Source organism: Artemia sp. Qi Xiang Cuo, chromosome 3, assembly GCF_049724085.1.
Source record: "Artemia sp. Qi Xiang Cuo chromosome 3, ASM4972408v1, whole genome shotgun sequence".
In the NCBI taxonomy this organism is placed as follows: Eukaryota; Metazoa; Arthropoda; class Branchiopoda; order Anostraca; family Artemiidae; genus Artemia; species Artemia sp. Qi Xiang Cuo.
In genome coordinates this window covers 3754725-3782351 of record NC_142796.1, presented here as the reverse complement: position 1 = coordinate 3782351, position 27627 = coordinate 3754725, and the positions used below count along the sequence as shown (strand labels likewise).

Genomic DNA, 27627 nt, shown 5'->3' with positions numbered 1-27627 from the left:
GGTTTTTATAATGGGTGAGATAGGGAAAGATCATACTGCCTATAATTCATATACTGTGATACTTACAGATAATTAAAGTATTTGCTATCCAGAGAGGTTATTTTAAGATCTTTTAGCTAATAGTTAAACCTTCCTGTTGATATTTTAGATATTAGTAGGTGTTTTTATAAATCTGTAAAATAGCTTATTTAGATGAGCTTTCTTTTATGTAATTAGGTGTTAGAAATAAGCTAAATTTATCTAAATGGCCTTGGCATCATGTTGTTTAATTGCTAATTTATGCATTGTGATGGATAATAAAGTATGTTCAACTTTCAATCAACCAATAAATTTATAATAAAAATTTCCATTTTTCACTAAAATTCATAAAGAATAATATGTTCTTAGAGAGTTCATCAGACCTAATAAGTTCACGTTAAGTCCTATTGTTGTTCTTTGCTTTAAGTTGAAGAAACCGGTTGTTCTCATATAATTTTAATTTTTTTCCATTCATTTATTCAGATGTATGCAAAGCCATATTTACTTATTATTGTTGCATTAAAATTTTCTACAAAAAAATATGAATAGTGTATTTTTAAGTCAACAATGGAATACAAATATTGAATAAATTTATAGCTATAAAATAGCCCCCTTGTAATGTCAATTGATCAATCATTGGGCATTAAATGTGATTTTTTTTTTTTTTATTGCAGAAAAGAAGAGAGGTCTTTTGACCCTAAGATGGCTTCCACTTAAATCCTAGTTTTATTGCATCCTAGTGTGCAATCTGTGCAATTTCTCTATTCTCTGTATAATCCTAGTTTTAACCTTTGCAAAGTATCCAAACCGTGTTTTGTCACGTTTTTCTATTTCATTGCTTTTAAACTCTCCTTGATTATGACAGAATTTGTAAATATTATATTTGTTTCCAATATCATAAAGAGGAGAATACCTTTGACTAATATTGACCATTGTGTATGCTAATTAAATAATTTTTCAATCCATTATAATTCGTGTTACTTTAAAATTTTATATAAATATTCACGTTTTTATATTTATCTTAAACTTTCCTGTATTATTACAGCCTTTGTTTATATATATTTTTTTTCAATAACCAAAAGATGAGAATGATTTTGACTAATATTGACCACGTTGTATGCTAATTAACTAATTTTTCCATTCAATATCATTCTTGTTACTTTAAAATTTTATGTAAATACTCACGTTTTTCTATTCCCTTGCTCTTAAACTCCTTGATTATGATAGCCTATGTTTATATTAATTTTTTGTTTACAATAACCAAAAGATGAGAATACCTTTGACTAATATTGACCATGGTGCATGCTCATTAACTTATTTTTCCATTCATTATCATTCTTGTTACCATAAAATTTTAGATAAATCTTCACGTTTTTCTATTTCCTTGCTCTTAAACTCTCCTGGATTATGACAGCCTTTGTTTATATTATTTTTTTTTCCAATAAAAAAAAGATGAGAATGCTTTTGACTAATATTGACCATGGTGCATGCTCATTAACTAATTTTTTCATTCATTATCATTCGTGTTACCTTAAAATTTTATGTAAATACTCAAGTTTTTCTATTCCCTTGCTCTTAATCTATCATTGATTATGACAGACTATGTTATTATTATATTTGTTTCCAATAACATAAATATGAGAATACATTTGACTAATATTGACCACTTTGTATGCTCATTAACTTATTTTTCCATTCAATATCATTCTTGTTACCTTAAAATTTTATATAAATCTTCACGTTTTTCTATTTCCTTGCTCTTAAACTCTCCTGGATTATGATAGCCTTTGTTAATATTATTATTTGTTTTCAATAACAAAAAGAGGAGAATACCTTTGACTAATATTGACCATGGTGCATGCTCATTAACTTATTTTTCCATCCAACATCATTCTTGTTACCTTAAAATTTTAGATAAATCTTCAAATGAAGAAAGTATGCAGGATCAAGAAGATATAGAAGTAGTTTCAAATGAAGGTAAGGTTCAATTGAATTACTTTCGATTTTATAACTTTCATCTTTAAAGTGTTCTTTCTAGTCTGCTGTTGTCTTTCAGGATACTTGAGCATATATCTTGATTATATGCTATTTTGACAACCAAAATTGTAACCTATTGTTAGGTCCCATGTCGGAAGGTTTAACTGTCTAATTGTAAGGATGTTTATAGAATAGATCTTATTATTAGTAAAAAAAAAACGTTTTTAAGGAAACATAGCAACACCGAAATCTAGTGCGCAAATTTTGGCTGTATCATCTAGAGCTGCGTGTGGCTAGTAACTTCATTCTTCTACTTCAGCAAGTATAGCATTTGCAGCATTTTGTGGTTGATGACCCCGAATTCTCAAAGCTCCCCGGGGAAAAGGGGGTAATTAGAAAAATCGTTTCTATCAAAGTGGAAGAAGAACATCTGAAACTTATTGTAGGAATTTAATACTAGTTATAACATTAACAGAGTTTATATCACATAAACTTCTACAATTGCTTCCTACTGTTAAACATGAGTAATTCAATTCTATAAATCAATAGAATTATGTTCAGCCAGACTGTATTTACATTTAACTATAAACACAAAATTATGCCCACAACCGACAGGTATGCAGGGAGGTGGCCTTGGTGGCAGATGCCTACACTCCCGTGAAATACTAAATTTTGCTGAATTTCTTGGCACTTCTCTTTCAGTTATTTATGAATTCCAAACTGCAGTAAGTTTTAACAATCTCGTAACCCTACCCCTCCCCCATGAATAAGGCCTTGAATTTGACTATCTTTAGCAGAATTGTGGCCTCAAAATTTGTTTAAGGGAAAAGGAACTGAGTGGCCTCTTATCTTTTTAGACCACTTAGAAGGGCATTTGGACTTGGAATTTTCGTTTAAATGAACCCCTTTCTAATTCTGTATGACCTCTGCTTCCAAACAAAAGACTGGAACGAATACTAAATGGGATATCCTTTTCTCTTTCATAAGTAACTGCTATTGCTTTGACTCTTGAGGGTTCACCACTTAGTGATGCCTTTAGATGCCATTGTAAGATCTATCGAATTTTATTAATATAGCAATGTTTTCATCACAGTTTATATAATTATCCTGTAAGCTTATCGCAGATCATTTCTGGTCTTCGTTCTCGGTGTGAACCAAAAGCTCCTCCCACTTCTTTCTTCATTTGTGGATCAGTGTGTTTGGGTCTATCAATGAGGAATGGTTACAAAATGCATTATTCGTAATAGGGGGTTTCCACTTGTTTCCGATTATTTCGCGTCTGACTTGTCTACCCATGAAAAGATCTGATGCCGCTTATGTTTCTATCTGCAAAAACGTTCTCCGGACCACTCGCACCCCGGTCCGGGTTTTTATAATGGGTGAGATAGGGAATGATCATACTGGATAATTATATAAACTGTGGTTTTCATGAACAGCTATAAAGTAAGATTCAAGTTTGTGAATAAGGTGAAACGAAAATATTTAAACAAGGGGTAAAACTTTTAGTTAAGACAGTAAAACAATATATGCTAATAAACGCCGAAATGTTTTGCCTTCATATCTGGTAGCTTTTATGAACGAAAAATAACCCATACTAATAACCTGAAACTTGCGAAAATAACGAAAAATAAAGAGATGAAAAGCAATTAACGAAAAAAAAAACAAATGACCTCATATAAAAAAAATATAGTTTTTGTGAAAGTTCTGACCAAATCCAAAATGGTGTTAAATCATTTTACAAATCGAATGAAACTTGTATTTAGTAACATGTTTGCCCAAAAGCTTGAGTTCTGTCTTCTAATGAATTTTATAAGTTTTTCGCCAGATTAGATTTTTTTATGCTTTGTTTAGATCAGCTGCAAAACAATGACACCAGTTTTTGGATTTGAGTTAGGGGGTGGGGTTGGGTCAGTAAAAAAGCCTCAGTAGTTGCCTAATGTATATAGACCTATTTTGGGACAATCACAGCCCAATAACTCGTTTTTTAATGGGTCAGGATCTCCACTAAGCTGTTTTCAAAATTGAAAAAGAATATAAACGGTTTCCAATAATTATATACATTTAATTAATATAGAAAAATGTCGAAGTACTCAAAGAAACGTTAAAAGTATTAGAGAAAAAAGAACCATGTTGCAAAGAGAAAGCAAGGAAGGGATCTCAAAGCATAAAAATATTAATGAAATGAATACTAAAAATTTGATTTGGTAATTCTATCCATGGCTGCTAATGCAGTTCACTCAGTTTTGCACGGACCAGACTAATTGGTCCTTTGTTATGAGAAGGAGTTTTATGAATCTTTTTATTTGGTTATTATGAATAGAATTTATAAAAATATTCCCAATATCTCTGTTTTAATCCAGTCCAGTGTGTTTATTTTTTCTTAAAAGATTGTTGTTCACCATTTATTATGTACACAAAGTCAAAAAGAGCTAAGTAACACGGCTTTTTTAGTTTTTCATTCATCATGTCTAACAAATGTGGTCTCTAGGCGGTTTTAGGGAAGGGACAGGGGGCACTTGCACTGGACGCTTATATTTTAGGGGTGAAATTTTTTCAAATAAATAATCTAACGGTTATGATTATTTTGTAATTTTGTAAATTTTATTTTTATTAAAATAAAGGGGACGGCGCAGTTAATAAGTGAAAATAATTACTAAAATATTTATTAAATAATAAGACAAAAAACTAACAAAAAATAAATAAAAATAATTAAATGAAAATGAGCAATAATAATTTAAATGATAAATTAACAATAATTTTGTTAATAAACGAAAAACTTGTTTAAGTTTGGCCTGAAAATTTTGTGGGAGAAAGAGGAGGGGCCCTAATCAAGATTTTGCCCTGGAGGCTAGAACCGCCACTGGTGTGAACATAGAGCTTATTTACGTCATACTTGGCATTATTGCGTCATTTCGCGTTATAATTTACATTAGTCTACGTCATACATAACATTTTCAAATTTCCAATGTAGTTACCAAAACCTTTTTGCTAAGCTGTTCTCAAAGGGTTGATCAGCAAGCAATATAGAATAGGAGGACTGAAGCATGACGGAACTTCCTGTGATCTGCTATTCATTGTATTTAGGACTGCTTAGCGAACAGTTTTGGCAAGTGTATCAGAAGTATAACAAAGCTAGACACGATTTTTAAGCAGAGCAATAATGTTATGGAAAATATTCATTGAGTGGGTATGTTTCCGTGCTATTTTCAAATATACAAACTTAATTAGCTTTATTTGAAATATATTAGCATATTGGAATTCTATTGTGAATTCTTTCTATTGCAGTATTTTCGAGATTTTGACAAACTTGGTTTAAAAGTGAAAATGTCCATTCTAAGCTTTTCTATGTTTTCAGAAGTTGTTGACGCTGTACAACCAAAAGTGAAAAGACAAAGAAAAGAAGTAAAAGAAGAATCAGACACGGAGAAGACTAATAAAGGAAATCAAAGACTTCACGAAGAATGTAAGTTGAAAGAGAATTTACGATATAATCCAAAGAGTATGGGTAACTTGGTGACACTTGGCATTTTTTCAAGCTTTGTAATCGTTTCTCTGTCAGGAACTGAGATCAGACACGTATTATTACACTTACTTTACCAACTAGACAAACTAAATTAATTATTCTTATTATTACACTGAAGAAAAGCCAAGTGTTGTCAGATGCTAGATGGCGTTGAGGTTTTTATTGTCTTCACCATCATCTCTTATAAGTTACCCATACTCTTTGATATAGTCCACGTCACCTAATTATTGGTACTTACTTACTTACTTGGATCAGGACACAAGCTCTTCCTGGCGACAGGATCTGGCAGACTGTTGAATCCAAAAGTTACGGTCTTGGGTTAATGGGGCGATAATTTTAAGCCATTAAGGGTCCCGTCTGCGACAATGTCTCCGGAATCTGCCAATTGGCTCGAGGTCAGATTTGACCGTGTTTCACCCTTATTTGGCTAATGATTGGTAATAATAGCATTACTGTTACTTATATGTATTTATGCTTTTTTTGCTCAAGTCTTTGAAAGATTTTAAAATAGTTATTGTAGTTCTTGTAATAAACTCACTGTATTGCCGTATGCCTTAAAAATTTTCAGCCCTGTTATAGAAGACCCAGCAAGATGCACGGAGCAATTTTTTAAAGCTCTCCAATTGAGGAGGGCCCTGCTCCATCAACAGCTATATTTAAAACCAAGTTAGTTTATTTCGATAATATTAAATGCAAAATAAGACACGATTTATTTTTTAGTAAAGTTAAATAAAACCTAAGGCAAAATTATTTTATATATGTTACTTTCAAGGTATGTACACAGCTCCTGGAGATTAGATTCTAAATATATAACAGATTGGTGACAGTTACACACATATGTTTTATATCAGGGCCTCGCACCAGGGAATGGGGGAGGATGGTGCTTGTAAAAATTCTGGAAGCAGGTGAATAACGAACGCGAAGATTACAGGAAAACTTGGGAAACCGCCCCACAAAATTTTTTTTTTTTTTTGCAAGGGGTGGGAAGAAGGGTAGGGATTCTGAGGGCTTATCTCTCCATAAGTGTCTCATCTATTATGGATATTCAAAAACAAGAATGTGAATTGTTATAATGTTTGCAGAAAATTACATCCGTATGACGTAGTTAGCTCACAATTTTTACGAAACTTCGCTCCCAAAATATCGTTAATCGGTTATCAAAAGTCGTATCTCCATAATTATAAATCTTCAGAAGAGCAAAAATAAAGAATAAAAGCCTCACAACTTTTTATATCCCCTCCAATAACCATAAAACAGAAACGAATGGATATGTAAAATCAGGACATATCAATCCGTTATTGGTTTACGGTTATCGAAGGGGAAATAGAAAAAAACGCTGTGAGGTTTTCTTTTGCTCTTTTGGACATTTACAATTATGAAGGTACGTCCTTTTGATGCCTGATTGACGATATAACAGAGGTCCCTGACAGGGATGTGCATATGCCTTTAGTTCAGAGGTCTCATACTTAGGGAGAAGGACGGGAAGTGCCTGTAAGAACTCTGTATGCAGGTAAAATAAGGAGAACGTTCCGTGAATATTTGGAAAAGAGTCGAAAAAAAGTGATTTTTTTTTTCTTGGGGAGTGAGAGGAAGGGCATGATTCCAAAAGTTTTATCTTTGAAAACTTGGCTGTATCAATCAGGTACGTGCAAACAAAATGTTTGTAGTTAGTTCGTACTTTTCACTTTACCTTGCTTTGAAATGTAAAAAATATCTGAAAATTATTTTCGTTATTGCATTGTCAATCAGCAGCTTAAAAAGCCAAGCCAGAACCCAGGGCAAATAGTTTTCAAGGGCTCACTGACAAGGGACTGCTTAAGACTAGTTTTTCCCTCGTCCATTGTGTATGAATTTTTTGTTATGAGACCTGGCATGCTTTACATTTGTCCTGTTCTCTTTTCAGTTATGTTTAAAACCAAGTCAGGTCTATTCTAATTTAGGTATTACGTTTAAGGTAAGGCACAACTCCTTTTTTTTAAGGAAGTTTCAGTACAAGGCATAGAGTTTCAAAGCAGCGATTTTTCGAAGGCTTTTTGTTTGATAGTGTAGAACTGATGTCTTTTAGACAAGCTTCTGAGTCGGTTATAAGTTATAATTAACTTCGACTTCAGACGTTTTCAATATACCGACTCCAACTCTGACTCCTGAAACTTCAAACATGATTGCTCTGATTCTGAAATATAATTTTTACCTAGCTATCACATTTCTTATTAATCAGAAACAAGATTCCCTTGGCAATATCTTCTTTCATAGATGCCTGGAGATCAGATTTAATCAACCAGTGCTGAGAAGAGTCTTCCAACTCTGACTAGAGTGGGAGGTTTTGCAGTGAGCCTTCAAGTGTTTCCATAACTCCAACTGCAAAGTGTCCTACATTATTTCTGTTACTCCTACTCTGTTCAGTAAAAATTGCTAAAATAATGGGTTCTATACTATGAACCAATACTATGATAAACGCTTTACCGTTCTGTTCATTCATTGACGCATTATAGAACCGTTTTTTTTTAGTTCTTTCAGCTTAGCGTGAGACAAGACAAAGGGAAGTGACAGAATAGGTGGAAAATGTATAATTTGGGCTATATATTTGCACATTAGGGGGGGGTAAAGTATTTGGACAGCGTGAAGTTAGAAAACAATTCCTACTACATAATATTCAGAATAATTGTACCTAACACATTATGCAAACCCGCTATATTGAACCTCCCCCCCTAATGTGCAAATACATAGCCCAAATTTGTTTCTAAAGTATTGTATTTTTATCTTACTTTGGTATAGCCTATTTTTCATTAGGATTGAGTGTCAGAGAAACATAATAGAAGAACATTAGATAGGGCTTATATCACACAAGTACCAAACTATGACTCCAAAGCCCTATTTAAGACCAATCATTTTGTATATAGTTGACGAAACTTTACCATAATTATTTCTATATGTGTTCTGTTATTCAGGAATATCACATGGCTCAGGGAATGGATAGTGCAAAACTCTGTGAATACTGTTTATATTTAGAACCTGTTATAAAGTACCGTCTTTATTTGATTTTTTCGTCAGATCTGTATGTGTGTTTTACAGCTTGTCAAAAATTTTCACCTGAAAAACTTATTTTCGTTTTAGAGCTATTTTTCAATGTTTTTTTTTTCCCTTTTTGACCTAAAGATAGTTGTAAAACTAGAATATTCAAACAATGTACACCTGAAAAGTGGAAATATTATTGTCTAGAAATCATTATGTCACACTATGCTGGCCTAGCCACAATGACCTAGGTGATCACTAGGCCACAAGTACAAAAACAGGACAAAAACAAAAAAAAAGCTAATTATAAATACTTAAAAATCCAATCCGGACCAAATTTTCTGGTAGGGATGGTAGGTTCCCAAGAACTGGCCTTGTTGGCAACCTGCTGGGGTTAAGACGAGAAACTGGATAATTGTGAATGGGTTGTGGAGAGACTGTGAGAAAATTTTTAACGGAAGCTGTTGCCTCAATAGAGGAAGTATGCAGTGAATTTCTGAATATAGTGAGGTGGAGGAGGAGTGTGTGAAGCTTTGTTGTCTCTGTGTGTTTATTGCCGTGGTTTCACTAGTTTTCACTAGCAGTAATTTATCTGATCTAACAGCCCTAATAGTATGACTTTTAGCCATATAGGATGATCTTTACCTAATGCTAAGGGTTTATTAGCCGTATTGTATGAGTCTTAGCTATATTAGCGTAAATTTTGTCCGAATCTTTGAGGGGGAAATGCAGAAAAATAATGGCTTGAGCAACCACGACATAGTAGTTAAGCAATAATCTTTAAATCCTATGTGATGCATACATCTATCTCTTAGGGAGACATAAGTACATAAGTTTAGGGATGTGTCTGAAACCCATAAGTGATGATGTCAGGGTCAATTTTTTTTTTTTTTTTTTTTTTTTTTTTTTTTTTTTACTAAGCTTAAATGGGAAGGCGTCATAACATCGAACCGTGAGCTGCACGAACGTCAGGAGCAGTACAAAATCCGTCATAACATCGGCGAAAAATCCGTCAGAACTTCGAAATTTTATAACTTCAGTTTTTTGGGGTTTAGGGGGAGGGGAAAGGTACCTAGGTTAGGTTATGTATTTAAAATAAGCTACCCTTTACCCCCACCCCCTGATGTGCAAATATATAGTCGAAATTTGTTTCTAAACTATTATATACTTATTACTATTATATAAAGTTATAATTTTTTTTTAGATGTTATGACGTTTCGTGCTCGTGACGGTTCGCCGAAATTGTAGCACCTCAGATTAAATATATAAACAGCGTCAGTGTTATTCTTGTTCATGCAAGCAACAAAGGAATTTTTTCCTAAATTTTTTATTTTGAGTTCTACGGCCGCTCAAATATTGACGATTTTTACTCTTTAATATCATGGAAGATGAATTCTAAGGTTTTTTCTCTTTCGAAAATAAATGATATTCTTTGTTTAGAATCCTTTTTTTGTAAAAATAGGGTTCATCTGGATAAATCTTACTGGCAATATGAAAAAAAAAATCTTGAATATCTTCATACGTCCTAGCAGAGGGGTTAGCACCCTAGACTTGAAATCCTGAGGACAAAGGTTCGAGTCCTGTTGTCGCTCCGTATCTGGTTTGGAACGGAGGTCAGTGGTGTTACTTTGAGAATAGCAAGGGTCAACCCAGCTATAAATAAGTACCTGGAGAAATTTTGGGAGAAAACAAAAGGCGTCAGACGATTTACCTCCAAACACAGCTTGCACTCCTGACCGAAGGCAGAAAATCAGGAGATCGGTATCTGTGCTATGCAAACCATTGGTCAGTATGTTAAAAAGTTGTTTTTAGAAGTTTTTTATGTTCTCTAAAAAAATACTAGATTATGCTAAAGAATTTGTCATACCATATATCACTAAAGGAAATTAATGTTCGGGGTGGAGTTATTCCCACGGTCTATTCTTGACTGTAGATAAATAAAGTGGGTTTTCGTACGTATTATCTTTTGTATCTCTGCTCTAGTTCGTCAAAAATCTTCAAAATACTTGTTTTCAATTTTTGATCAACATGGTATTGCTGTATATTTTAACGTTTTGAGCCCTGTTATAGAAACCGGACCAGGACGGTTTTAGGGACCAAATTATGTTCTCTTGTTGGTTTTTGGGAAACTAGAACTGAATAAACGAAGGGGCTTATTTTGTGGTAAATGAGCAAAGAACTTGTGAAAAAATTTGAAGAGTGTTACTGAATTGCTGAATATGTATCTCTTTAGTATCGTCTTTATTTCACTTTTTCGTTAGATCTGTTTTTCAGTTTTTCAGTCAGAAATTTCCAAGTGGAAAACTTTCATTTTTCTTTTAGAGCCACTTTTGAATAGGGTCATTTCACTTTTCGACCTAAAAAAATAGTAAAACTAGAATACCTAAACAAGCCCCCCAGATTGATATCTCTTAACCTCTGGATTAATTTTTAAGTATTAAAGAATTGTTTATTGGGGGGGGGGGGCAAATTAGGCACTAGAGTTTATTCTAGACTGGAAAAATTAAGTGGGTTTTCCTTCGTGTCAATTTTTTTTTATTTCTGTTCAGGTTCTTCATCAATTTTAAAATGTTTGTTTAGTTTTTTAGCTAAGTGTCCGTATTGCTTTATGCTTCAAAATATTTAGCCCTATTATAGAGGACAAAGCAAGATCTTTTAGGGACACCTTAGCTCAATTAACAAAGGCGTCTATTTTGTGGTAAAGTGACCTAAAAAGTGATATTTCAAATTTAAAAAATCGAAAAGAATTACTGAAGTGTTGAATATATGTCTTAAGATTAAATCTCTATTTGTTACTTTTTCTAGTACCTGGCACAAGCACCGGTGTCAGCATACTGTCAGATCATAGTTTCTCCTCCCTCTCGGACAAGATTTCTGAACCAACTTTGAAAGCAATTGAAGATATGGGTTTCAATCAGATGACAGAAATTCAAGCCAAGTCTATTCCTCATCTGTTAGAAGGCCGTGATTTGGTAGGCAAGGCCAAAACAGGTTCAGGGAAAACTCTGGCCTTTTTAATACCTGCAGTGGAACTGATCTATAAACTAAAGTTTATGCCCAGAAATGGTGAGTTTTATAGACGATTTGATCAAGGCCGTATCCAGGAGGGGTTTAACCACCCCCCCCCCTCGAAATGTTTGTCCGACTTGTAAAATTGTAACAAAAATGAATATAAACAAATTTTTGATACGTTTTTGAAGTTTTTTATGCCCCCCCCACGCATCCCAAAAAAATATTTTTGAACCACCCCTGACTTTGAGAAAGTCATGGAATTTTCGGGGTGAAGGTTTTGGCCTAGAATTCTTAAAGTTTCGCTCGTATTTGAAGCCTTTTTTTTACTGTGGGAAGTAAATTAGCACTGCTTGCACGCCCATTTTGCTTAACGCCACAGAAATCAGTATCAATAAATCAATGAAACCCAAAACGAACAGAAATTACAATAAATAACCGAATCACACTGAAGACGAGCAGAAATTAACATGAATAGGGTTCAATACCCCTATGCTTTCTAAAAGCCACAATATGATTTGCACTTTACTGAAAAAAATCTTTTAAATGTTTTCACTTCTATAACTTTAAGAAATCAAAAATTAATTAAGATTTTCCGGAATAAATATCAGCATATTTATATTAAAATGACAATACATGTTTTTTCAGTAAATTTATTGAAGTTTTTTTCAGTATGGTACAAATTATAATCTGGTTTTTAGAAAGCATAGGGAATTTGAACCCTACTACTATTAATTTCAACTCGTTTTGAGTTTAACTCTGTTTTTTATTTTAATTTTTGTTCGTTTTGGGTTTATTGGGTTTAATTTCTGTTCGTTTTGGGTTTGGTTTAATGGAGTTATTTACATTTTTGAAAGACTTATTTTGTGGAAAAAGTTTTTGAATTAATTTCTGTTCGTTTTATATTGACATAGTCTTTTTCAGGAAAAATGAATTATAGTTTGAATCTTTCAGGATTTCCTTTAAGAATTCATAGTTTGGCCGGCTATTTGTATGCTGGAGAAACTCTTTCAGTAATTTTTAACAACATGAACTCTTTTGAAAATCATGACAAAAATAGTAGTGTTTAATTTAGTCATATTTAGTCATAATAATTGACCTGATAAATAAAAGTAAATACCATTCCCCAAAAATTATATCTATATTCTTTCACAGTCTGGATACAATTACGTTCTTTTGAATTAGTAAAATTTCAAGAGCAGAAGTAGTAATAGAAGTAGCCCCGAAATTTGAACTTAATACCCTCAGTCATTCTTGTTATATTGCTGAGAATATCTTATTGGCAACCAGCATACAAACAGCGTGGTTTGATTTAATTTTAAAGCAACATTTAGTTTTTAAGCATAATGGGCAAATTACATAACTGTGGGGGGTCGACATACCCAATAAGCCTAGAGATACAGTTACTAGAACATTCAGCTATGCTGAACAAAACGACTGTCTTAAAAATTTGATCGGAAATGTCTGGAAAATTATTAGCTAAAGGGGAGGGCTGATTGCTCTCCTATTTTTGACATGTGAAGCGAATTCGGCTCTATTAGAGCTTGTGATAGCCTTTGGAAAATAAATATTATCTTATCTATCATTTTTGACTCTTAAGAAGGCATTATAACTTTTAACTTTCAATTAAATTAGCTCCTTTAAAATATGAATGATATTTCTGGCTATGAAAAAGCATTGCTGCCTATGTCCCTATATGCCCTGTAATGCTTATATGCCCTTGTAATACCTGCATGCATATAGGTTTTTCGTTTAATTGAAAGTCCTAAACGTTCCCTAAAAGTTTCAACTTAATGCAGTTAGTATAATTACTTACAATAACCGTAGAAGCAGCATTAAATGAACACATACAGTGTCTTGGCTAGCTCAAAATCCACAACCTATGAAGGCATGAAGGTGAAATTTTCAGAGAATATTTCTGTTGTACGGATGACAACCTGCCATCCGTATGCAGGCTGTCAAAAGGGCATATCAGCAATATCTTAGGAACAGTTTCGTGTGCAAAATTAGAACTTACAACGCTTGTTTTGGGGGATGTTGAGCTAACCAAAAGGAAATATTTGCATCATATTACTAATCCTTCTACTCCTACAACTACTATGACTACTACTGCTACTAAAGCTAAGACTACTACTATTAACTGTACTCCTACTACTACTACTATATACTAATAAACCTAAATGTATTAAGGCGAAAATTTTGGGCAATGTTGTAACTGTATTGAAATAAATCGAAACACGCTATGCCCGTATAGGTTGTCAAGAGGACGTATCAGCAATGCTTCAGGATCGGTTGATGGTATTAAGTTAAAAATTTCATTGTGTGTTGAAGGGGATTGAAAAGGTGCTATTTGCATACTGCCACTAAAACTATTGCTACGCATAATTACTGAATCTTGTGAGCCACTTCGAAAGGTTATACAACCATCCCTTCCATAAGAACCTTAAATGCCCCAACTTACTACCATCGCCCTCAGGCTCTAGTGTTTTGTATCAACCCAAAAGCCTTGTTATATGACATTTGGACTATTTTGAATGAAAGGACTGTCTCAAAATATCTATTGGATACATCTCAGGAAAACACGACGTGTTTGTGTGTGTGGGAAGGGGGGGGGAGGGTAGCTGCGCTCTGATTACTTTAAGTCTTAAAAAGGGCACTAGAACTTATGATTACCAATCCAATGGGTCCGCTCACAAGCATATACGACCACCCTTTTTTATAAGAACCTTATATGCCCCAAGGGTATAACTTACAACCCTTTCCCTGAGAGCTACAGGGGGAGGGGGTGTCTTCCTCAAAGACATAATTTCCGAAACCTTCAACCACGGTGAATAAAATTATTATCTCCAAATTTTTATTGGAGGAGTTAAGGCAAATGCTGAGTGTGGAGAGGGGGGGGGGCTGTTTGCTCTAAAGTCACTTTGACTCTTAAAAAGGGCACTATAACTTCCAATTTCAAATCAAATAAGCCCCATCTGATGTTTTTACGACCGTCCATTCAATAAAAACCTTATATACCCTCAAAAAATAACTTACAGCCGTATCCTCAAGGTGCTGGGGGTTTTTGTGATTCCTAGAGACATCATTATATGTTCTTTTGACTATTTTGAAAAAAAATTTTCTCATAATTTCAAGCAGATGCTTTTAGTGAAAGGAGTGTTGTAGAGGGGGGGCTAAATACCGTCCATCACTGTTGACACCTAAAAAGGAACTAGAACTTCCAATTTTTCAACCAAATGAGCCTCTTTTAAAGCTAAACAACCATCCAATCCATAAAAACCTTAAATACCCCCCTGGGTATAACTTACAACCCATGCCCCTAATCTCTGGCGTTCGTTTCAACCCCAAAAGCCTTGTTATATGATATTTAGGCTATTTTGAATGGAATGGCTATCTCAAAATTTCTATAAGATGCAGTTTGGAATAATACGACGTGTTTGTGTGTAGAGGGGGGGGGAGTAGCTGCCCTCTGATCATTTCGACTCTTAAAAATAGCATTAGACCGTCTGATTACCACTCCAAAGAGCTCCCCCCGAAGTTTATATGACCATACTTTCTATAAAAAACCTTATATGCCCCCAGGGCGTAACTTACAACCCTGAGGGCTGGGGGATTTGTTATCCTTGGACATAATTTCCAGACCTTTCAAATACGTTTAACAAAATGTCTTCTATAAAAACCTTATATGCCGCAAGTGCATAATTACTGACCCCTTTTCCTTGGGGGGGGGTGTCATACTAAAAGACATAATTTCCTGACCCTTCAACTACGTTCAACATAATGGCTATATCAAAACGTAGATCGGAAGTGTTCGGGGAATGCATGGGGCTGGGGGGGGGGGCATTTGCCCTCTAATCGCTTTTGGCTATTAATAACTAGCCCTCGCACTAGACCTCTCAATTCCTAATTGAATGAGCCCTTTTTAAAGTTTCTACAACAACACTTTCTATAAAAAACCTTATATGCCCCAAGGGTATAACTTACAACCTTTGCCCTGGGGGCTGTGGGGTGTTTGTCATCTTCAAAGACAAAATTTCCACCCGCCCTCTGATCGCTTTTGACTGTTAATAACTAGCCTCGCACTAGGCCTCTGAATTTCAAATCTTATGAGCCCTTTTTGTAGTTTCTACGGCAATGCATTCTGTAAAATCCTTATATACCCCAGGGCAGAACTTACAACCCATGCCCTGAGGGCTGTGGGGGGTTTTTCATCCTTAAAGACATAATTTCCGGGCCTTTCAACTACGTTGAACAAAATGGCTATCTAAAAATTTTGATTGGATGTGTTTGGGGAAAAGGGGGCATCAGAGTGGGGTTAGTTGCCCTCCAATCACTTTGGACTATTAAAAAGGGTACTCGCCCTTTCAATTTTCAACCGAAAAAGCCCCTTTGAAGTTTTTACGACAACACTTTATACAAAAAACCTTATATGTCCCCAGGGCATAACTTACTACCCTTGCCCTGAGGGGTGTGGAGGGTTTGTCATCCTCAAAGACCTGAGTAGTGGGGTTAGCCACTCACACGCCCTTTTAATTTCCATTCGAATGAGCCCTTTTTCAAGTTTCTACGGCAACCTTTTATATGAAAAGCTTATATGCCCGCAAGGTTTAACTTACAAACCTTGCTCTGAGGGCTCTGGGGGGGGGGGGAATCATCATCAAAAACATAATTTTTGGACCTTTAAACTACATTGAACAAACTGCGTATATCAAAACTGTGGATGTGTTTGGGGAAATGGTGGGCGTGAGAGGGTGGTTACTTGCCCTCCAATCACTTTGGACTATTAAAAGGGCACTAGCCCTTTCAATTTCCAATCGAATGAGCCCTTTTTGAAGTTTCTACGACAACGCTTTGTATAAACAGCGTATATGCCTCCAGGCTATAACTTACAACCCTGGCCCAGAGGGTTGTGAGGGGGTTGTCTTCCTCAAAGACATAATTTCCGGACCTTTCAACTACGTTGAACAGAATAGCTATCTCAAAATTTTTATTGCATGTGTTTGGGGAAATGTTGTGCGTGAGAGAGGGGTTAGTTGCCCTCCAAACACTTTCGACAATTGCCCTTTCAATTTTTAATCGATTGAACCCCTTTTGAAGTTATTGCGACAAAGCTTTCCATAAATACCTTATATGCCCCCAGGGCATAGCTTAAAACCCTTGCACGGAGTGCTGTGAGGGGGTTGTCATCCTCTAAGGCCTAATTTCCAGAACAATTTTCAATCGAATGAGCCCTTTTTGAAGTTTTTGCGACAACGCTTTCTATAAAAAACCTTATATGCCCCCAAGGCATATCTTACAACCTTGCCCTGAGAGTTGTAGGGGGAGTATCATCCTCAAAGAAATAATTTTCGGACCTTTCAACTACGTTGAAGAAAATGACTATCTCAAAATTTTGGTTGGATGTGTTAGGAAATGGTGGGCATGGGAGGAGGTTAGTTGCCCTCCAATCACTTTCGACTATTAAAAGGGCACAAGTCCTTCCAATTCCCAATCGAACGAGCTCATTTCGAAGTTTTTACGACAACTCCTTCGATACGAAGCGCCGTAGTCTAAAAGATAACAAATAATACATTGTGCCAACATCTTTCTTTACTTAGGCAGCGCTATTGCGCTGCCTCTGATCGTTGGACTTCACTCTTTTTTTCTCACTATCTTGTCTTGCACTCTTTAAATTCGCTCTTCATAAACACTAGTGTCGTTCTATGTACAGTTTATTCCGTTTTTTTAGGAACCGGTGTTGTCATAATATCTCCAACCCGCGAATTGGCTATGCAGTCATTTGGTGTACTAAAGGAGTTAATGAGTCATCATAATCATACATATGGTCTTATTATGGGCGGAGCTAATAGAGCATCTGAAGCTCAAAAACTTGGGAAAGGTTTGTGATTATTTATATGTCTAAACTAGGTTTTACGTTACTATTTTACATGTCGTGATAAAGACCACCGAGCCAATCTGATCCTTTTTCAGGCCTTCTGTTGGTACTTTGTAGTTTTTGTTAAATTCAGGCTCTACAGCTGAGGTTGTCATTCCTTGTTTAGCTGTCAGGTCAGCCTCGGGAATTCCAAAAAATGTTGATCCTTCGAAATATTGGTGAATAATTTTGAAGTTTGTCAAAATTTTAAAATGATTGATTTGAATAAAAAATAATCCTTTACAAAATTGACCATCTCAAACTCAGATGTGTGATTAGTAGGATCGCATATTTATTAACATTTACTAAATATCATGTTGCCCCCTGTTAGTGTTGCCCCCTGTTTAACACCTGTTTAGCCCCCTGTTTAACCTGTTTAACCCCCTGTTTGAGCGCCTCAAACAATCCTTATGAGATAGAACTTTTATGGTGACCATATGACCAAAACATCAGGAATGATGCTGAATTTAGAGATGGACACCTGAATCTCGTATTGATTGAATCTTATTGTGAATAGACCTTCTGCCGAGCCAGAGTCGACCCAGCTCCAAATGCTTATCTGGAAAAACCCGGAGGGACATCGTGGGAAGTCTCGGATGATTTGCCTTTAACCACTCCCAGCTCTCCAAACGAAGGCAGAGAATCGGTACCAGCTTACGCGGATCATCGGAGTTATTTTTTTGTGTCCGGAAAAGTTGCCAAAGTATTCCGGATTTTCTTGACTTAGATGAAATGTTGGACTGCTAAAACCTGCAACTGGATATTTGAACGACGAACAATTTAAGTTTTTCAAATTGTCCGTTATATTTATAATTTTCTCTTCTAAAGGCCTTTATATAATACAGTTATTTTAATCATACTTTAAAAAGATTCATACAATTTTACAAGGTCAACAGTAAAGTAAAAATTAAAGGTAGATTTAGCCTAGCTTGTATTAATTACTTTAGTAAATTCAGTGATTTATCAAGTCGCTTGGTGAGTGAGTTACTCAGCAACAGTAAAATCATGAATGCTTGTATAATAAGTAAAGAGTGGCATGTCAAATGTTAATGTATTTGTTAAAAGCAGTAGTTTGAAAACAATCTTTGCGTTAGAAGGATCAAATAGTATGCTTATTACAAACAAATAAGAGATATAATCTTGAAACAAACTTCGTGGTATAATTGAGCGAATTTGATAACCCTGGGGCCCTGTTTCAGCCCTCTATCTAAATGAATACGAAGATTTGCTGGATAGCCGCTATCTAAATTAAATATCTAATTACTTAAAAATTTATTTTTATCAAGTTCTTTCGTTATTTATTTTTATTCAGTTTTGTTCTTTTGGATTCCTTTTTTAGAAGCAATAATTTTAGATTTTAACATGAAATTTAATTCCAAATTATAGAAGAGTCACCAATATCCATAGAACTGAGTTTCGTTTTTCAGTTGGTCTTGATTTTTGAGACTTCAATCTTTCAGCCTTCTTCAGTTGAACTGTCGTTTTAATTGGGATTGGAAAATTTTTACCATTATTTTTTTATCCTTTGCTTTACAGCGTTAATACTTACTATTAAGACGGCCAGTATGATAGGTGAAACTGAGTGGAAGTTTAAACCCCTAAAATAAGTTAACTGGCCTATCCTAACTTAACGATTTCTACAAGACATATTCCTTGAGGTTTATATTCCCTCTGCAAGTTTCGGTATGTTATTTGTGTGCTCAGCCATGGTTTTAATATATAAGGAAAGACAAAAATTCCATTATCATTCCATAGCTGAGGTTCATTTCATCTATCTACCAAATTAAATTTTGAAACTTTGTTGTACTATGTTTCTCGTGATGTCCCTGTAGTGGTGTTATGGGTTTGACCTCGGCTTAGTGATCCGGGACCCAGTTTTCGAGCTAAGTTGCAGCAACACCCTGTAGCTTGGAATTCGATTCCAGGACGAGATTATGCAAAAGCGTCTCCATACTAATACAAATAAGAAGAAATGTTCTTGATCCTGCGCAAGTCAGATTAAAAGCATAAAGTAAGAATCTTTCAAATAAAGAAAGTTTGACAATCACATCAACTATAGTGACCGAACGCGATGCGTTCGAGCATTCCTCGATAACTTGTCCGACTAGCCTGGTAGAGCGTTTTGGGAGGCGCAACTGACGTCAGAAATAGGGAGAATTGTTTTTTCAAATAGTCTGTATTAGTCGTTGGAAAATTTACGTGCGTGCGTGCGTTCCAAGATTACTTATTCGTCAAGCCCAATTACTTTTTTATTCCAGGGGGTGTATATGGCGTTAGAGGTAAAGAGGATTGCTACTTTAAATGGGATGGATTAGTTGTTGGATAAGTTGCACCTGCTAACCCAGGGGAGTTCAGGAAAACTGACGATATTAGTTAATAGTAATCAAAGATTCAAAGACGGAAGAAAATGTGTGAAATCATATGCGGTGAACAAGATAAATGTGACAGTGGATGCTAGTGTTAAAATGAAGGTATGTCTTGCTTTTTTGTGGTGGTAATCGATTTTTATAGTGGGTGATGACACTGACTGGTGGTGGAGGGAATAGTGAACACTTTCTTTTGGGTGAAAGGATGGCCTCTCCAAACTTGAGCTTTAATTGGAAATACCTATCACATAGGGTAAAGGCTAGAGCGGATGCTTCTGGTTCAGTTTGCACTACCGACAGAGAGCAATCCCAACCTTAAAATGGACTTAATTCATTACTGGCAAGAGACTGACTTGACAACAGCAACAACTTATTATTGTATGTAACACAAAAGCAACTATAAAAAGTAAACTTCTACTGTATTTGGAAACACTAAATAGTTTCCTGTGGAAAGGGTGGAGTTGCATTGGGCTATGATGATGAACTCTTGTGCAAAATCCCTGGTTTGGACTCTCGCTTTCCCCAGATTTGTATAGAATTCATTCTACATTTCCGTAGAATCCAGGCTCCTTCAAATTTAATGATAGAATTACTTATATAAACTATCAATTTATTTTCAATTATAGGAGTCAACATTTTAGTGGCTACTCCTGGACGGCTATTGGACCATCTCCAAAACACGCCAGACTTTATGTTTAAAAATTTGCAATCTCTGATTATTGATGAAGCTGACAGAATTCTGGAAGTTGGTTTCGAAGAAGAAATGAAGCAAATTATTAATCTTCTTCCAAGTAGGTATTTTTCCTTTTGGTTACCATTACAAGTAAGGTTACCACTTGGTCACCATTATCATCAATTTCCATTTGGTTACAAATAAGTGCTATACTTTTGGCTACTGTTCAGGTTGCAATTTTTCAGACTTGATAACTAAGTATTCTTTATCCTGCTTTTATGTACTGTTTTTCTTTCTTTTCCTCTCCCTGTCTCCTCTTTCTCTTCTCTTTGTCCCTCTCTCTTTCTCTCTTTGTCTCTCTCTCTTCCCCCTTTTGTCCCTCTTTTTCTCTTTGTGTCTCTCTCTCTCTCTTCCCCCTTTTGTCCCTCTATCCTCTCTCTCTCTATCCTTCTCTCTATTCTCTCACTCTCTATCCTTTCTCTGTTTTCTCTCTTTGTCCCCTGTGTTCTTCTGGACCCTATTTCTTTTTTTCAAAATCTGTTTTCTTAACTATTTTCTTGTTTCCAATTTCGTTAGTCAATAAGAAAAAATAGGTTTCTTATCTGCTTTTTATTTACAGAAAGACGTCAGACAATGCTTTTCAGTGCAACTTCAACGGAAAAAACCGAAGCTTTAACCCGGCTAGCATTAAAAAAAGAGCCCATATTTGTGGGTGTTGATGATAATCATGACAAAGCAACGGTAGAAGGCCTAGAACAAGGTTTGTATCACTTTCCGTGCCTTTTTAACTTCTTAAAACTCCCCGCACGGTTTCCCTGTTGACTTTTTTAAAATTTATTAAAAAGCTAAAATAAACTCACTATTTAGCACAATATGAACTTTAATGTCACATTATAACTGGGTCTAAATTTTAAATTGTCTAAGTAGTTTAAGAGGTTAAAATAGACTTTGGAAGTTTTAATCAGTTGTTTCAATCATTGATCAGTCAAATTATCAGCAGTTATGCTTATTTTGTAATATTTTAAGTGCTTTTTTGTAGCATAAAACGTCTTATCCACCAATTTTCGTAAAATTTTTGTACCACGTACCGTATATCTTCCCAACGTTCATATAGTTTTCTCTTATATGCCTTTTTTCGTCACAGACTACTGCTCTAAGACAGTTGCAGAAATTTTCTTGAAGGTATTTCTGATAATTTTTTCTAAAAAAAAAATTATTGCGCTATAAAGATGGAGTACTTTCTGGCCTTACCAACTTCGACTGCATGCCTTATCGGCAACGTATTCGGTAATTATTGGGAAAAGAAGAAAAAACAAGGGTTTTAAAATTCCGGGTTCCCCTGAGCTAGTTTTTTCTCGGACAGGAAAGATAATTTCAACTATAGAATGCTCTTGAAAGAGCTAATATTTATCTCAACTCAAACAATTTTACTGTCGTCGTTTTAATTATGGAAAACCCATTTCACTGCGAAAAATGTCATCTTAATTATGGAGTAATGTAAAATAAACTTAAACGAGCCAATATTTATTGGCAAAAAATGGAAACCACAGATGGAAAGTGGAAATCATTTGAGAGATTGATATTGGCAAAATAAATTCGCCGATATATTGGCAAAAAATAAAAAATGGAGATTTTTGAGAGATGTTGTAATTCGTACTTACGTGCTATGTGAATTTGTTACTGTACTAAAAAAAAAATCGAAATAAAACAGGAAAGCTACAGCATAGGCCGGCGTGCCTTGTTTGCCTCTCATTCCAGACAATCTACGGTCCTATGCCAGTTTTAAATTCTTGGTCAACATGCCTGAGACTCTAGGTAGGAGTGCCTTTACTAAAAGCTAACACGCAAGTATTTGTCCAATAAGAGAGTCATACTCCCGCCGTTGACCCCTGCCATTTCATCAAACACTTGGGAAACTATAGGTTTAACCGCTCACCTACTAATCCAGGGGACTTATTGCTCATGTGTAAATCCTCTTACACGGTATTCCAACTTTAGACTACAGTCGACCAAGTCTATTAGGCTTAGATTTCATTTGTTCACCGCCTGTGAGTCCAAGCAAATTCAGTCCCAGATATTACATACAAAGCCCAGTGAAAATTGTCCGTCACGCGTCAACCCAAAATCAATCCAATCTTTTATCCCTTATTTCTATGTCTATCTTACCTTAGTTCTGCCCTAGGAATGACATATGAATGGATGATAAATATACTTATCTATCAACAAATGAAAAAACATCATTTTTATACAATCCTTAAAAGGGCTAATCCTAGATTTCCCTCTCAATCACTCGGACTATCTGTCTTGGCTTTTTCTACAATTAGCCATGTCTTGATGCCTGCAATATACTTGATTTTAATTCTTCAATCATATTAGGTCGAGCTTGTAGAGTTGGACTCTTCTAGCGTCCTTATAGTGATATTAAGACAATTTCCTTTCTACAGAAATCCTAAGACTTGTTCTATTGTTTATCCTTAATAATCTTAATGTATAAATGTGTATTCCTTTACTGTACAAAATAATGTTTATAATTATGTAATCGTGTATTTTTCTATGTAATTCATTGTTGTATTTTTTAAAGTTGCTTAAAAATATGAAGTTCGTATAAAATGCCTATGTTGGGTTTGGGTTCTACATTTGAGATGTTTAGACTAGCCTACACTCACTAAATTATTTCTAAAATATTTCCAGGGTTGTTTCTTCAGATTCTTAAAAAAATCTAATATTTTAATGAGGAATGCATACTTAACGAATTGGCAACGCTGAACTTAATAGAAATTTTCCGTTTTTGCAAAATAATTTTAAATTCCTACTGAATGTTAAGTAAGTAAGAAAAAGCACACTTAAAAAACAGACCAAACTTGTTTAAAAACCTTCGAGTTTGAAGTGGAGTAAGATGCAGATACTCTATTATGGGTTGGACATTTAATATAGTTAATATGGACAGGAAATTTAATATAGTTTGCTGCTAAATCACATTTTCAGTACTTGCAATCTTTTGCGTCGTGATCTCCAAAATATCGAAATTACTCCGCAGACTTATTAAACCACTGCATAATGTTCATGCTTTACATCATCGTATACAGTCGTCAAGGCCGTATTCAAGGCGGGGAGGTACTTGGTTTGACCCCCTACTCCCGAAAAGCTTGTCTGACTGTTCTTTTTTTTAAAAACATGTCAGAAGTTTAAGGAAGGTTTCATGGTTGGTGCCTGTCAACACGTTTCTTACAAATTTCCCCTGATGCCAAAGGAAGAAACTCGAAATTATTTTCAATTGCTAAAACAAGTAAGACAGGGGCACTTCCTTGAGCAAGTCCTGTTGAAAAGAAATTCATTCCAGTTTTTTTTAACCTCTTTTTGTTTATTGTTCTTTTTTCTAGTTCACCATCGTATAGTCTTCAATAAAAAGCAAAATCATCTAACAGATTCAAGGCACATGTCCCCATAAAGGTTGCATATCCCCGCAAAGGAGATCAGGGCCTTTAAAGGAGGGTGTCATTTGTTAGTTTTATTTATTTACTTCCAGGTTATGTAGTGTGTCCATCCGAAAAGCGACTGCTTTTACTTTTTTCGTTCTTAAAGAAAAACAGGAAGAAGAAAGTTATGGTTTTCTTCAGCTCATGCCTCTCTGTAAAATACCACCATGAACTTTTTAATTATATTGACTTGCCAGTTATGTGTATTCATGGTAAGCAAAAGCAAACGAAGCGTACAACGACGTTTTTCCAATTTTGTAATGCTGAAACTGGAATTTTGCTGTGTACTGATGTGGCTGCTAGAGGTCTAGATATCCCCGCTGTGGATTGGATTGTTCAGTATGACCCACCTGATGATCCAAGAGTATGTTTTTCTTCTTGTTTTTGCTTATTTGCTCGAGTGTGGAGAATGTTCTTTAATTTGCATGGGATAGATATTTGCCCCCCTCACTATGAGATAATCTTTTTTCTTTATATCCTTGAGTATAGAGGATCATATTGTTGCAAGTGTTGTGGGAGGGGAGCTTTCTGTCCTTGGGTCACTTTTTAGTCTTAAATAAGGCACTAGAACTTTCAATTTTTAATAAAATGATGCCTCTTCAATGTTGAAGTAGCTCTAGGGAAAGAATAAAATATTGAAGTTATGTAGTAGCTCTTCCTTCCATATGAAGTAGTTCTGGGAAAGAAAAAGTATTGAAGCATTATGATGCAGCTCTTCAAGGGTCATTAGAGAACCCACCCAATGATCCAATTATTTGTTTTGCTTATGTCTTTGGGTGTATAGTATAGAGAATCCTCTTATGCCTAGGTACCTGGAAAAGGCAGAATTCGGAGGACCTCTCTTAAAAACAAATTGAAAAGAAGATCTGACAAAACGTACTTATCTGGTGTTTTGACAGTCTGATAAACAGAATATCTATACTTATGCACCTGTTAGAAGTGTAGATATAGCAGCTATTACTCGGGTCGTTCATTATGACCGCCCTTTCCCCTTTCAGTGAATGTAGAATCTAATATAATCCCTGATAATACCCTACCTGGTAAGCCATTCGCCTTTAAGAGTGCTTTACATAAAATGGAATTGTGAAATGCCATTCAGTATTGCATTTTTTATTCAGTCACCCTTTCATCGTTACTTCGAAAGGGTTCGTATTTTAGCTTCAGTGTTTATTTTGAGGTTTGGTTTTTATATTGTCCTTTGGAGTTTTATTTGCATTTTTTTATTATTATTCTGCACTGAAGACGGTTGAGCAGAGGGCTCAACCGAAATATTTGTATTTATACATAGAAATATTTGTATTTCTCTTCTGTTTTTCACAGGCTGTTATTGTCCTCGTTTCTCTCCTCTTTGCAATTTTGTCTGTATATTTATGTTTTAGGGACAGGACAAGTATAAGCAAGTTAAACCTAGTAACCAACCTTGACTGCAGTATATATAAAACCTTAAAAACTCTAACTTGATGATTTTTCTACTAGAGATGAATCGAAATACACCTTAATGTAATACAGATTAACATTATACATCTGATGAAAATACCCTGAAATATCCTTCAAATGCACTCAACTTACTTCTTATAGATGTGTTGAGAAAAAGAAAATAAAAAATAACAAAAAACAATACTTATTAAAATAAAATATTTGTGCTATAGGAAAATATACTAAAAAGATATTAGACAAAAGGTATTTACTCAGAAAAAAAAATCGTGTACAACAAAAGGTAAATAAAAGTTCAAACATATGACATTTTAATAGACAGTGAAGATGATAACAGTGATAGAAATTCACAAAAATACTAGATATTTCGGTCACATATGCAGTGACCGTCATCAATAGTAAAACTTCATCAGTTATGCTACTGATGACGGTCACTGCATATGTGAACGAGATATCTAGTATTTTTGTGAATTTCTATCACTCTTATCATCTTCACTGTCTATTAAAAGGATTTTATCCCTATCTGAACTTTTATTTATCGGCATGGAAAGGCAATGTAGTCTCCGAAATTATCTACAACAAAAGGCTATTTAATATGTGACATCGTATGTAATAGTGAGAGCAAAGAATTTACGCCATTGGTCGGTCAGAAAATTAGCAGAGATCCCTGTATCTTGTTATAGAAGAGCAAAATCGCCCTTACATATAGTTGCAACAATACTACCAGTTAAGTGCACAATTCTTTTCGTCGGGCCATTGACCAAGGCCTTATCAAGGGGGGGTTAACCCCCCCCCCCTCTGAAATGTTTGTCTGACTCGTAAAAACTTTAACAAAAATGGACATAAATAAATTTTGTATGCGTTTTTTGAGATTTTTTTGTGTAACCCCCCTCCTCCCCCTCCGAAAAAAATCCTGGGTATGGCCTTGTCATTGACTGCAAAAATACCTAACACTTTTCTTTTTTTTTTGCAACTACTATGCACAGTTTGAACATCTGGTTTCTTATTTTCTAGGGAGGGGAAGTTGGTAGAACTGCTTAAAAGAAATGTTCCTGTTTTTCAATCAACATTCAGTTTTCTATTCCTGGCTGTTAATTGATTTACTGAGCTGTCGGGGAGTAGCATGATCTTGCATTTGTGCCATTAGCTGTCCGTTGAAAAGATTTGTCTGTTACCTTTTTTTGTAACTTCTGATACCTTTTAGAAGGTCTTCTAGAATGAATTAATCAAAAAAATTGTTTCCACAAAATAAGTTTTTCAAAGAAAAGTGAAGAACTCCATTAAACCAAAAATGAGCAAAAATAAAATCAAATAATCTACCAAGCATGAAACTACCACAAATCAGCATCGATAAATAAATGAAACCCAAAACGAACAGAAATTACAATAAATAACCGAGTCAAACTCAATACGAGCAGAAATTAACATAGGTTGAGCGCAAAACTCCTATGCCCTCCCAAGGCCAGAACAAAATTTGCATTTTACTGAAAAAAATAAAAAAAATTTTACTTTTGTAACTTTAATAAATCAAATAATATTAACATTTTGATTGCTAAATATCAGTATATGTATATTAAACTGACAATGCACATTCATTTGTATTTTTTTTAGTAAATTGCAAATTTTGTTCTGGCCTTGGGAGGGCATTGGGGTTTTGCGCCCAACTTAGGTTAATTTCTGCTCGTATTGAGTTTGACTCGCTTATTTATTGTAATTTCTGTTCGTTTTGGGTTTCATTTATTTATCGATGTTGATTTGTGGTAGTTTCACGCTTGATAGATTATTTGATTTTATTTTTGCTCATTTTTTGTTTAATGGAGTTCTTTAATTTTCTTTGAAAAATTTATTTTGTGGAAACAGTTTTTTTAATTAATTTCTGTTCGTTTTATATTGACAGTCTTTTCAAGGAAAAAGAAAATAACACTTTAAATCCTTTTAATTTTTAAGGCTATAGTTTGGTCCTCTATTTGTATGCTGGAGAAAAATTTTCAGCTATTTTTAACAACATACTCCCTTTTAAAATCTGGACACAAATAGTACTGTTTAATTTAGTTTCATACCTCCTCTAGTTGACCTGAAATGAAAAACTTGATACCATTCGCAAAAAAATCTGTTTACTTTCTTTGATAGTATGGATACACTTACGCTATTTTGATTTGGTTAAATTTTAAGAGCAGAAGTAGCCCCGAAAGTTTGAACATAATACCCTCAGTCGTTCTTGGGAT

The 27627-nt window shown here is 34.8% G+C and overlaps 1 protein-coding gene across 6 annotated transcripts in view; it reads left to right on the top strand.

Moving 5' to 3' along the window:
• Positions 1-27627, top strand: part of pit (probable ATP-dependent RNA helicase pitchoune) — a 46379-nt gene that overhangs the window by 7825 nt on the left and 10927 nt on the right. For all 6 annotated transcript variants that reach the window (XM_089108406.1, XM_089108407.1, XM_089108408.1 and 3 more), the window contains exons 3-9: positions 1933-1995; positions 5351-5458; positions 11336-11596; positions 17268-17417; positions 20446-20610; positions 21112-21252; positions 24019-24332. In XM_089108406.1, coding sequence (XP_088964532.1) covers positions 1933-1995; positions 5351-5458; positions 11336-11596; positions 17268-17417; positions 20446-20610; positions 21112-21252; positions 24019-24332 — 1202 coding nt within the window. The remainder of the gene's footprint in view (positions 1-1932; positions 1996-5350; positions 5459-11335; positions 11597-17267; positions 17418-20445; positions 20611-21111; positions 21253-24018; positions 24333-27627) is intronic.